At 70.1% G+C, this 12,497-nt stretch overlaps 1 protein-coding gene across 3 annotated transcripts; it reads right to left on the bottom strand.

Moving 5' to 3' along the window:
• Positions 1 to 3,147: 3,147 nt before the first annotated feature.
• On the bottom strand, positions 3,148 to 8,920 carry LOC115338916 (RING finger protein 145-like). 3 transcript variants are annotated; one of them, XM_030007984.2, is made up of 10 exons: positions 8,311 to 8,920; positions 6,786 to 6,894; positions 6,614 to 6,705; positions 5,903 to 6,138; positions 5,556 to 5,731; positions 5,270 to 5,410; positions 4,878 to 5,060; positions 4,468 to 4,615; positions 3,924 to 4,280; positions 3,148 to 3,817 (listed from the first exon to the last, which is right to left on the bottom strand). In XM_030007984.2, the coding sequence occupies exons 1-10, from the start codon at positions 8,831 to 8,833 to the stop codon at positions 3,296 to 3,298; spliced, it is 2,487 nt and encodes an 828-aa protein (XP_029863844.2). In that variant the 5' UTR covers positions 8,834 to 8,920; the 3' UTR covers positions 3,148 to 3,295. The 3 variants fall into 3 exon arrangements, with proteins under 3 accessions (XP_029863844.2, XP_040978045.1, XP_040978046.1); XM_041122111.1 differs by having other exon boundaries at positions 4,878 to 5,017; positions 8,311 to 8,533; XM_041122112.1 differs by having other exon boundaries at positions 4,878 to 4,996; positions 8,311 to 8,532.
• Between the last annotated feature and the right edge of the window lie 3,577 nt (positions 8,921 to 12,497).

The raw sequence follows: 12,497 nt of genomic DNA, 5'->3' as shown, positions 1-12,497 counted from the left end.
GGCGGGCGCGGGCGCTGGGGGGCGGCGGCGAGGCGGCCCGGAGGCGGCGGCGGCAGCGGCAGGCAGGCGGCAAGCGGCAGAGCAACAGCGCAGCAGGAGCGGGCGGGCGGGGGGGCCGGGGGGCGTCGGGGGTCCGGGGGGGCCGCCTCCCCGCCGCCTCCCCGTTCCCCGGCCTCGCCGCCCCGCCGCGGCCACCAGCACCATCAGCACCAGCACCCGCCGCCGCGGCCCCGCCGCCGCCCCGCCGGCCCGGGCCATGCCGCCGCCGCCTCCCCGGGGAGGCAGGGCCGGAGCCGCCGGGGGAGGCGGGGGCCGTGGCCGGGCAGGCTGACATCATTCCGGGGAGGAGCGGTCCCTCCCCGCGCCGGCGGAGGGGCTCCGCGGCCAGCGCCGCACCGGCCGCGCCGGGGGAGGGAGGGATGGGGGGGGGGGGGGGGGGGGGCGGGCCAACCCCCCCCCCCCCCGAGGCCGGACCGGAGAGCCCCTGCGCTCCCCCCCCCACCCCGGGGCGACCGCCGCGCGTCCCGGCCCGAGAGACCCCGGGGGGGGGACCCCGGAGGAGACCCCGCCGCGTCCCCCGAGATGCTCGGGAGAGACCCCCAGGCGGGCGCCGGGGGGGGACCGGGGGTCCCTGCACCTCCAGGGTCCCCCACACTGACCCCCGCCGAGCCCCTCAGGCACCTCGGAGTGACCCCAAAGAGCCACCAAGTGCCCCCCAAGCCCCAGCATGACTAACCAGGCCCCTTGAGACGCCCCACACGGGATCCCCTGCGCTCCGGAGATGCCCCAGGGTGACCCCCAAAATCGCCCCCAGTGCCCCACTTAAACCCCACTGACCCTCTCTGGGGCACGGCCAGTGGGGTCTCGGCCCCCCACATCACCGTCCCTACAGCAGCGTCACGGCAAAGGGGACATGTCCCCATCCCCTCCCTGCTGTGCAGCCCTGCCAGGCAGGGTACAGGCAGGGTACAGGCAGGGAAGGGGGTGCCAGCCCTGTACGGCTGCCTCCAGCCCCTGCATCGCTGCTGGGCTGAGGGGGCAGTGGGCAGCACCCATCCCAGCTCCTCCTGGGGTGTCCCCAGGACCCAGTGGGGCTGGCTGGGTGCCCCGGGGTGGTGGACATTCCCCAGCGGTCCCTCGCCCGTGGGAAAAGGCCCGGAAGGATGCTGAGGAGTCGGGGCTTTGCTTGATCCTCCACTGGGGAGCCAGCACTGCCAGCCCAGGGGAGGCGAGGGGGGGTCCTGAGGGAGCAGAGGCCTCCAGCAGCCGAAGGGGCTGGGAATCCCAAACCCTGACTGGCTCCGGCTCTCCCTTGCTGCAGGAGGGCATGTCCATGCCCAGGCAGCCAGGCTGTGGGCAGAGCTGGCGAGGGTGGCACGCAGGGACCCCCGGGCAGCCCCTCACCGCGGGCAGTGTCCCTCGTGCGCTGCCCTCTTGCTCGCGCGCCGTGCAGGGGCTCTGCAGCCTGTCCCCCGATGCAGCTCCACGCTGCGCCCTTTCCCCTCCAGCCACGCAGCCCTGGGGCTGCCGCAGCACCTTGCAAGGGGCTCTGTGGACAGACTCTCCCCCCGTGGGGCTCAGCAGCAGGGGCCGAGCCACCCCCAGCACCCCCGGCTGTCACCCGGAGCCTCCTGAGGGCTGGCGGGGCCACAATGGGTCCTGCAGAAACCGGGTGCGCTTTTATCCATGTGCCCGTCCATCCCAGCATCCATCTGTCCCTGCCCCTGTCCATCCCAGCGTCCATCCATCCATACCCCCATCCTTCCCAGTGTCCACCCGTCCGTGCCCCTCTCCATCCCAGCCTCCATCAGTCCCTGCCCCCATCCATCCCAGCATCCATTCCCTCATGCCCCCATCCTGCCCAGATACCCCGGGGATGGGCACCACCAAAGGGACCCCAGCTCCCGCTGCGGGTGGAGCGGGGGGGCAGTGGAGGACCTGCTCCCTGCCCCCCCCAGTCTCCCAATTCCATGGTAGGCTGAGCAATGCCGGGGAATGTGGGTCCCTCCCCCGGGACTGGCCCCCTGGGGAGACATGTTCCCTGGCACGGCTCCGGTAATGGGCCCTAATGGAAGCAGCGTGGCCAAGCGCTGGGGGGGGGGGGGCGGCAGCACTGTGGGGGCTGCCCCCGCTCATGGCTGGGGGTGAGGGGGGATGTTCGGGGCCCCTCGCTCCAGCCACCCCACAGTAAACCCCTGTGGGGCCAAGCAGTGGGGCGGGGGGCTGCTGCACCCACTGCCCAGGGGCACCCACAGGGACCCCCGCACCCCCCCACACCTGCTTGCTGTGGGTAGACGGACACTGGGGAGGGGGCCGGGACCCCAGGACAGTCAGGCTCCAGGAGGGTCTGGGGGGGGACAGAGGGTCTCATCCCTGCTTGCCTCCTCCCAGATGGGTTTTATGGGCAGGCTTCTCCCTCCTTCCAGCTAATGGGCTGCGGGGCCCATGGGAGCCGCTGTGTTAGGGTAAGTGCAGGGTGGGGCTGAGCTGGAAGGGGGGAGCCCATTTATTGCCTCCCCAGGGACCCCTGGCACTGACACCCCCCCCCCCTTCCCCTGCGGGCAGCACTGGTGCTGCCGGGAGGGCTGGGTCCCTCCTGCAGCGGGCAGATGGGGACACCCACGCAATCGGGATCCTGCCCCCAAACCGCCCCTCGCGGGGGGGCCCGGGAGTCCCGTCCTGGCATGGGGACGGGCACAGGGAAAGGGGTTTGGCAGCAGAGCTGGGAAAGGCGACCCACACCAACCCCACGCCAGACCTATGCCATCCTGTGCCAGACCCATGCCACCCCACACCAGACCCGTGCCGAGCCCCTGCCATCCCACACCAGACCCATGCCACCCCACATCAGATCCATGCCAAGCGCAGGCCATCACCCCCCCCAAGCCAGGACCACCCCAAAGCCCCCCCAATCCCCCACCACCCATGCCAAGCCCCCCGGTGTGTGCCACCTGTGCCATCTAGTGGGGTAAGGCCAGAAGGCAGCCGGGCACCCACCGGGCACCCATTGGGTGCCCACCCCTCCCAGGCCCGCAGCAGAGCCCTGTGTCCCCCCCAGGGACACGCTATGCATGGGACACTATCCTGGCACAGGGCACCGTCCCAGCACGGGGTGGGCAAGATGAGCAGCCCTGGCCCTCGGGCGCAGCCGCTTCAGCTCCGGTTTTATTGCAAAAAGAGTCCGTGGGGATGTGGGCACTCGGGGACGCTGGTGCCATGCGGGGTCCCGGCCCCGCTTGCTGCCGGCATGGCCCCCGCGGAGGGACCCCAGCATCGGGGGCGGCAGCCTGCAGTACTAGGAGGTACGGTCACCGCTGTGGGAATCCCCGCTGTCCCTTGCGCCGAGCTCAGGGCTGGCAAAAGCCTCTGGGCTGGCGGGAGAGGGGGACAGATGCTGCATGTCCTGGACACCGGGGTGAGGGTCCCCGGGGGGCTGCGGGACGGCACCCGCTTCTCGTTCCTGCGGGGCAGAGGTGTCGGGATGAGCAGGGTGGTGGGGGCTGCGGTCCCCAGCCCCATGGTCCTGGGAAGCCCCGCTGTCACCCTGGCCTGAGACCACGCTGTCTACGCCGGGCAGCCTGTCCTCCCGGGGCCGAGCTAGGGCTGGGTTCGTGGCGGCTCCTCCGTCCTCCAGCACCTCGTCCCCGCCGGCCGGTGCCGGGCGAGCCGCCCTCCCAATGCCGTGATCCTCCTCGGCGGCCACCGGCGTGACTTGCTGGTGGCACATGGGGCACGTGTCCTGCACGTAGAGCCACTTGCGGAGGCAGGCGGCGTGGAAAAAGTGACTGCAGGGGGTGATGACGGCCACCTGCATGTCCTGCGGGCAGGGAGAGGATGTCACCCGGTGGGCAGGAGACCCCCTGGGCTGCCCAGAGCGGGGTCCCCCGGTACCGCAGGGCTGCTGGCAAGGGGAGGGGGCTGACCTGGAAGCAGATGGCACAGACATCGTTGTGGTCCCGCAGCTGCCCGCCGGTGGCCCGGGGCAGGGAGTTGATCTTCTTGGCAGCTTCGCGGCGCAGCAGAAAGCTCCTCCAGCCCGACTGAGCGCGCAGCCAGACATTGAAGTAGGAGTGGATGATGATGACGGAGGCGCCCATCCAGCTCCACTCCCCGAAGAGGGACTCCCAGGTGCCGTAGCCCACCACGCAGACGGCCACCAGGAACTCCAGCACCCGGCTCACCGCGTTCACACAGTAGATGATCTCGTCCATCCGCTCCAGTGGTGTGTCCTGGAGCAGCTCCACCATGAAGAGGGTGTAGATGAAGAGGGTGCCCATCACCTGGGGGGTGGCAGGACAGCACCTTGTTGACTGTGGCTGGATGCCAGATCGCACATCCCCACCCCATGTTCCCAGTCGGGGCTGGGGGAGGGTGACTGGGGCAGGGTCGTGGGCATGGGACAGCCAGGGATGCCCACCCCGGGGGGCCCAGCGAGACCCCAGTCGGGGGGAGCGGGAGCTGCTGTACCTGCAGAGAGGTGAGCATGCAGCTGGAGACCAGGATCAGCAGCCAGAAATCCAGGTGGAAGAAGCGGGCGATCTTGTAGGCCATGAAGCAAGGGAAAACCAGCAAGAAGAGGCACGTGCTGACGCCGCGGAAATGCTTCCAGGGGCTCCTACGGGAGGCACAGCTCAGTGGGGCCGTGCCCACCCCGGGAGCAACACCCACCTCCCCGGGACCCCACACTCCAGCCTCCTCCTCCGGCACCGATTCTGCCCAAAAACAGGCAGTGAGGACCCGAGGCGGAGGGAGCACGTGGAGGGCACGGGACCCAGCCTGGCTCTTCCCCGACGCAGGGCGGGAGGAACCCCGCCGCTCCTCCCCGCTGCCCCCCAGCACAGCGGACCGGATCCTGCTGCTCTTCCTTCCCCCAGTACCTGTTGCGGGAGGCCCCCAACGCCAGCACGATGGGATCCGCTATCTCAATCATGGACTGCAGCGTGGAGGTCACCACGATGAAGAGGATGATGCTGAGGAGGAAGGTCCGCTGGAGGATCTGCAGGTCGAGCAGCCCCGTCTGCAGCGCCAGCAGCAGCAGCGTCACACCCTCCGTCACCCCCCTGCCAGGAGTGGGGTGTGAGGCCAGCGGCCGCAGGCACGTGCCACGTGGCACCGTGTGTGCCGTGCCCCGGTCACCCCGCGGGGACACATCCTGGTCCCTGGATCCCTTGGGACACCCCCGTCCTCCCCACCCTGTGCTGGGCTCCCACGTGCAAACTGGGCTGGGAGGAGGGATGCCTGCCAGTGCCCCCCGCCGCCGCGGGCTCACCTGTGCATGACGTTGCCGTTCTGGAAGGCGCCAAAGCCCAGCAGGTAAAACTTGCAAAGGTTGAGGACGCCCAGGGCGAGGTAGGAGACGGTGAAGGTGAGGCCGATGAGGGAGTACGGCGTGCTGCAGCACTCGGCCGCGCTGCAACGGAGCCCGGCGTGAGTGCGGATGCTGGCAGGGGCCAGGCAGCACAAAATGGAGCCCCAGCCCCTCCTCACCCTCCTCCCGCAGCCGCGCCGGAGGAAGGCTGACCTCCCCCCCAGCTCCTGCCTGCCCCGGTCCCTACCTGCTGAGGAGGACGAAGAGGAGGCCCTGCTGGGCCAGGGGACTGCTGGAGGAGGTGAGGAAGGAGGAGAGCCGGAGGGAGAAGAGCACCAGCCAGAAGACGAGGAAGAGGAGCGGGATGGCCAGCTGGCTCCAGAGGGACACCCCCAGCGCGACCAGCCGGTACACCTCCAGCGCCTGCGGGGACGGGATGCTCAGCGGAGCTGCCCCCCATCCCGCCCCACACGTTGGGGCCAAGGAGGGTACGGGGTGGGCCCGGCTGTGCGAGGGGACAGCCCTGCAGCTGACCCAGCATCAAGCCGGGCTCAGCATGGGACCCTCCACCCCACAGCCCCCCACCCCGCTCACCTGCACGACCTCCCGGCAGGCGGCGGCGGCCAGCTGGAAGGGGACGAGGACGTGGGAGCCGAGGACGTAAAGCACCTCCAGGGCAGTGAGGATGGCGGCAAAGGTGTCGAGGACGGGCAGGGCGTGGAGGGGGAGGCCGCAGAGGCGAGCCAGCACCGGCAGCAGCGGGGCGCCGAACAGCCAGGGCTGCCTGCTCCTCATCAGGAGGGAGCAGAGGACGCACAGGCAGAGCTGGCCTGCGGAGGGGACGGGGACGCCTGGGCATGCGGGAGTATGTGGGACCCCCGTGCCCCCTCCCTGGCTCCCCCAGCACTGCCACTTTGCACCGGCACCCGCCGCAGGAGATGGGGGGCTGGGGGCAGGCGCTGGCCGGGGGGGGACGCCTTGCAGGCAGCCCTGCCCCACGGCAAACCCTGCTGCTGCCCTCGCCCCGCCACAAGCAGCACCCCGAGACCACCCAGCCCCTTCCCCTGCGAGCCCCAGGGGTGGTGGGGGCAGCGGAAACCCCCCAGGGCTCACGTCTATCCCCCCTGCTCCACGCCACGCGGCGCGGACCATCCGGCTCAGCCATGCCATCGTCACCCACCACGCCGTCCCTCGGGTGACGGCTCCCGCAGCCGGGTCAGCGCAGGAGACCCTCACCCTGCCCAGTGCCACCTCCCGTCCCCTGACAGGGGACGTCTCGGGGGGCTGGGACCCCCCCCGGCTCACCTGCGAGGGCGGTGGCGAAGCGGCCGAGCGCCGCGGGGTCGCTGTACACGGCGCCCTGGAAGCCATACTCCAGCTCGCGGCGGACGTAGTCCCTGCGGGGAGGGAGGCTCAGCCCCCGGCCCCCCCTCCGCCGTGCCCCGGCACGGCCACCCCCCGAGCCCCCCGGACTCACCCGGCCACCGTGTGCCCCGCGCCGAGCAGCAGCGCAGTGAGGAGGTGGAGGCAGAGCTTCACCAGGGACCGCACCGGCAGCATCAGCACCACCAGGCACAGCAAGTGGCCTGCGGAGATGGGGGGGGACAGCGGGGTGAGACGGACCCACTGAGCCTCCCTGCCCGGCCGAGCCCCCCCCTCCAGCCAGGCAGCCCCCGCCGGTGACACGGCCGTCACCGCGCGCAGCGCCGGGGTGGCATGGGCAGGATGGGGACTGCGAGAGGGACACCTCCGGGGTCCACAGCTGTCCCCGCTGCCAGGGGACACACGGTGCCGGGGGGCACAACGTTGGGGACGCAGTGTCCGCCGGTGCTGGGGACAGCCCCACACCCAGCGGGTGTCCGCAGGGGCTGGTGCGGCGAGATCCCAGGCACGGCCAGCCCTTGGGTTGTCCCCAAACACGGCCATCCCCTGGGATGTCCCCTCATGTCCCCAGCCTGGCCAGGGCCTGGGTGTCCCCTTGTGTCCCCAATGTGTCCATCCCTCGGGATGTCCCCAACCTGTCCATCCCTCGGCGTGTCTCCACCATGTCCCCAACCTGTCCAGCCTCTGCATGTCCCCAGCTTGGTCATCCCTTGGGGTGTCCCCTTGTGTCCCTAGACTGTCCACCCCTGGGGTGTCACCCGTGTCCCCAGACTGTCCGTCCCTTGGGGTGTCCCCCTGTGTCCCCAGACTGTCCACCCCTGGGATGTCCACTCATGTTCCCAGCCTGTCTGTCCCCTGGGGTGTCCCCTTGTGTCCCCAACCTGTCCATCCCTCGGGGTGTCTCCACCATGTCCCCAACCTGTCCAGCCTCTGCATGTCCCCAGCCTGGTCATCCCTTGGGGTGACCCCTGTGTCCGCAGCCTGGTCATTCCTGGGGTGTCCCTCCCTGTCCCCAGCTTGGTCATCCCTTGGGGTGTCCCCTTGTGTCCCTAGACTGTCCACCCCTGGGGTGTCACCCATGTCCCCAGCCTGTCTGTCCCCTGGGGTGTCCCCCGTGTCCCCAGCCTGTCCGTCCCTTGGGGTGACCCCCCGTGTCCCCAGACTGTCCACCCCTGGGATGTCCCCTCATGTCCCCAGCCTGTCTGTCCCCTGGGGTGTCCCCTTGTGTCTCCAACCTGTCCATCCCTCGGGATGTCCCCAACCTCTCCATCCCTCGGCGTGTCTCCACCATGTCCCCAACCTGTCCAGCCTCTGCATGTCCCCAGCTTGGTCATCCCTTGGGGCGTCCCCTTGTGTCCCCAGACTGTCCACCCCTGGGGTGTCACCCGTGTCCCCAGCCTGTCTGTCCCCTGGGGTTTCCCCCCGTGTCCCCAGCCTGGCCACCCCAGGGTGTCCCCGTGTCCCCAGCCTGGTCATCCTTGGGGTGTCCCCGTTTCCCCCAACGTGTCCACCCTCGGGGTGTCCCCCCCGTCCCCAGCCTGTCCACCCTCGGGCTGCCCCCGCCGTGTCCCCAGGGTGGCCGCCCCCCCCTCTCCCCCCAGTCCCGCCGCAGCCCTCACCCAGGCAGTAGGCGCCCCGTAGGGCGGGGGGCCGGAGCAGGGGGGGGGTCCCCGCGGCGGGGCCGCAGCAGGTCGCCGAGGGCCGCCGCGTCCCAGCGGTACAGCAGGTCCAGCAGCGCCAGCCCCGGCACCCGCAGCGCCACGTTGGCCACCGCCTCCAGCCGCGCCATGGCCGGGGGGGGTCGGGGAAGGGGGTCCGGGGTTGGGGGGGGGTCCCCGCGTCCCGCAGCCCCGCCCGGGGGGACAGGGGGGACCCCCGACGCCGCCCCGGCCGGCTCCTCCGGCCCGGCAGGGGGCGCGCGTCCCGCGCCCAGCAGGGGCCCGTCTGCCTCTCGCCGGGGCCCGGCCGCCTCCCGCCGGGAGCTCCCTCTCCCGCTTCTCCCCTCTCCCGCTTCTCCCGCTCCCGCCGCCGCGGCCGACCCGGTCCCTCCGCCACTTTCGCTTTCTCCCGCCCCGCCCCTACGCCCAGCGCGCAGCGGTGAGGCCTGGCGCCGGGGCGGTGCGCTGACGCTGCGCCCGCCATCTTAGGAGAGGGCGCGGCGCCGTTTCCTCCACTAGGCCTTCCGCCACCTTGGCTAAGGGCAACGCGCCGGCGGCGGGGAGTGCGCGCGGCCATCTTGGGGAGGGGGGGCGCTGCTCTGCGGTGACGTCGCTCCCGCCCAGCCCCGCGTCAGCCATCTTGGGTGAGGGCAGGCGGTGAGGGCAGGCTCTGGCCGCCATTTTGGTTGGGGAATCGGGGAGGGGGGGGGCCTGGGGTCCCCTGCCCCCAGAGGGGTCAAATGGGGGCCTCAAGGATTGTCCGGGACCCTCAGGGGGTCGCCTGAGATCCCTTGGGATCAGCTGGGGTCCTCCGGGACCAGATGGGGCCCTCTGGGGTTGGCTGGGGTAATGTGGCTCAAGCGGGGGTCCTCTGGGAATGGGGGGGACCCCATGGGAATATCTGGAGTTCTGGGGGTCGGCTGGGGCTGGGGCTGGGGCTGGGGGGTACCCCCCAGCATCGGCTGGGATCAGTGGGGACCTCGAGGATGGGGTCCCTGTGAGCCCCATCCCTCCGGGTCTCAGGGGCCGGCCGGCGCCGCTGTGGGGGGACGAACTGGGGGGTCCCAAGGCAGGTCCCATCCGCACAGAGAGGTTGTGGCTGGTTTGGCACAGCCCCCTCCTCCCCCTCCCCGGGGCAGTGCGGGGCCAGGGCTGCCAAATTGTGGGGGACGGATGCTCCTCTGGCCTTGGGGTGCACTGGAGAGGTCAGGGATGGCAAAGCCCCCCTGCCGGGGGGGGGAAAGGTTCCCCCAGGCCCCCGGATTGAGCAGCAGGGTGCAGCTGGGAAGGGGTGGGCAGGCTGTCCTTGGCTGTCCCCGTGCACAGGGGACCCCAGAGACCCCAGACTGCCACAGGGAGACCCCAGACTGCTTTTGCATGTGGGTGCCCATGGCTGGGTACTGTGAGTGCTTTGAAAACTCGGAGCTGATCTTTAATCCTAAATTTAGGAAGCAGGGCGGGAGCTGAAGGCGCACAGGGTCCCGGCGTGGAGCTGCTGCCATGGCACGGGGACGTACCAGGCATGAGCCAGGCCGGTCCTGCCATCGTCCTCTCCTGGCTTCCCCTCGCCAGTGCTGCTGCGGGCGTCTGGTATCCCAGGGAGGACACCCTCCAAACCCTGCAGCCCGTCCCCCCCCAAACCCTTTTATCGGTACACCTCCTACGGGTGAAGCTGATTTTTCGCCCTGCTACACCGGGAAGCAGAGCTGCGGGCACAGCCCGTGCTGCCAGAGGGGGTGTGTGCCCTGTCACGGGGCTCTTCTCCTCCCAGTTCAGTGCAGGATGGTTTGAGGTGCAACACCCAGTTTGGCACTTCCCTGCTGGGTCAGGCTGGGCCTTTTCTGGCTTGAATTTTGCCCTTAGAGGCAGCAACAGGGCACCCCCCCCCGCCCCCCCGCTTCGGCTTCATCTCTTCCCCCTCCTTCCTTTTCTCCCTGGGGAAAAGGATGGGACTGGGACAGACCTTCCCAGCAGCAGCACCCCAAGTCCCGCTTCCTGCTGGGTTTCCACCTCAAACCTGTCCCGTTTCTCCTGGGTTTTGCTTTACCCCGGCCTGGGGCGAAGGGAGCCGCTCGCTCGGCAGGCATGCAGCCTGGGCTTCTCTGTGCACCGTGTGTCCCCAGGGGACCTGAGCGAGAAGTCAGACCTCGGAGTTAATAAATCAGCTCGAGGAATAATCACAAGGCCGTTTCCTAAATTCCTTCTTCCCCTGCATATGCGTCTGTACAGCTCCTCGGGGACAGTCGGCGGAGCCCGCTTGTCTCTGGGAATTGCCTGTCAGCCGCGTGGTGACATCCTGAGCGGCGCTAATTGCTCGTTTAATGGGGCTGGTGGCTCCGGAGGAGAGGGACTTCTCCCCTGGTTTGACTTGGGGCTGAGTTTGCCGAGACAGTGGACGGATCCCGCAGGCGGTGCTCGTGAGGCAGCCCGGTCCCCCCGGGAGCTGGTCGGAAAGCAGCCTCTGGTGGGATGCTCCGCTCCGCCAGCATCAGGGGGGCCGAGGTTCCCGGTCCTGCTGAAAAAGAGGGCACAGGCACCCCAAAACTGGGCACTGGGCTGGGGACGGGGACGGGGACGGGACGGGCTCTCAGCTCCCCAGCCCTGCGTCTGTGGAGCCGGGCTGGCAGCACCCCCGGCTGGGGGGCAAGAGGAGGGAGCTGGATGCAGCCGGAGGGCTGCAGATGTGCCGGTCCTGCCGTAGCCCGGGGGGGGGGCTTTGCAGAGGGACCCCCAAGAGCCCCCACGGCTCCATAGGGGTCCCGGCCATCCTGCTGGGGTGCCAGGGGACAACCCCATTTTGCCCTCCCCCTGGTTGGGTGGCACAGGGGGGCTGGAAGACCAGTTCCCCCCCTGCCATAGGCATCCATCTGCTCGGCATCCAGCTCCTGCCTGCTCCCTCTGCCCCCCGCTCTGCCTGCAGGCAGCGCGTCCGCGGGGTCTGCACGTCCTCGGCGTGGGACGTGCCGTGGTGCATTGGCAGGAGCAGAGCGAGGAACCCAGGAGACTCCGGGAGAGGGTCCAGCCAAATCCCTCGCTGGAGAGATGCCACAGCGAGAGGGGGACACGCAGCTGGCACAGCTGCAAAGCCCCAGTACCAACAGTGGGGATCTCCCCCCCTCCCAGCCCCAAACCTGCTGCCGCTGGCGTGGCCGGCGGCACTCGCTCTCCTCCGAGGTGCCGAGAGGAGAGGCTGGTGCCGAATTCCCGAGCATCATTACCGCCTGTGCATCTGGGAGCGTTTAAACGTGCCGACCAGGAGCATCTTCGTGCTCCTGTCGCAGCACCCATGGCCAAAACAGCCGGAATGGTCTGCAAAGCCTCGTCCTGTGTCAGTTCATCGCTGAGGACGGTTCCTGACTGAGCCCCGGGCTGAGCACCGATCCCTGCCGCCAGTCAGGGCAGGGGACGGGGGGGCTCCTGGGGATGTGGTGAGCCAGGCTGCGGACACCCCGCTGCTGTACTGGGACACACCTCATCAGCGGGGGGGGACACAAACGCACGGGGACAGCAGCATTGCCATCGCCGGACCCCGTGCAGCACAGACCCTGGGACAGCACACGTGGTCCCGGGCTTTCCCCCCGGGCACCCGTGACCCCACAGGGATGGGGAGAAAGGTCCCAGAAAGGGTGGGCAGAGAGGTTTAGTGGGAAACCTCCTGGGAACCAGAGCGGTGGGTGACAGAGGGGACCAGCAAGAGCTGCCCTCAGTCCCTGTCGCTCTCGTACCCTCCCTTGGTGATCCGCAGATACTCGGCCCGTGCCTCAGTTTCCCCATGGGGCAGCAGGGAGCGCACGGCTCCTGCATCCCGCAGGCGGGAAGGACCGGCTTTTGGTGCCGGGGCTCCAGGGAGGAGCTGGGGCTGTCGGCACCGGTGGAGTGACCTCGCGTCCGTGGGACCCCCCCGGGGACCCCCCGAGCTGTCCCGGGTCCAGCTGTGGCAGGCTGGGAGGGGGCACGTAGCCTGCCCTTGAGGCATTTCCTCGGTGCCTGCGCTCAGCGTGCAGACGGGACCCCCTGTGCCGAGCCGGGGCGATGGGGTGCTCATGGCGGGGGGCAGCCGGCCGAGAGAGGGTGAGGGAGGAGGAGCAGCACCGGGCAGCCCCGTGCCAGCCCCGGGCACCAGGCGGGAGCATCCCTGCTCCGAGCGG

Source organism: Aquila chrysaetos, chromosome 1 (genome assembly GCF_900496995.4).
Source record: "Aquila chrysaetos chrysaetos chromosome 1, bAquChr1.4, whole genome shotgun sequence".
Classification (NCBI taxonomy): Eukaryota; Metazoa; Chordata; class Aves; order Accipitriformes; family Accipitridae; genus Aquila; species Aquila chrysaetos.
This window is presented reverse-complemented; position numbering and strand designations above follow the sequence as displayed.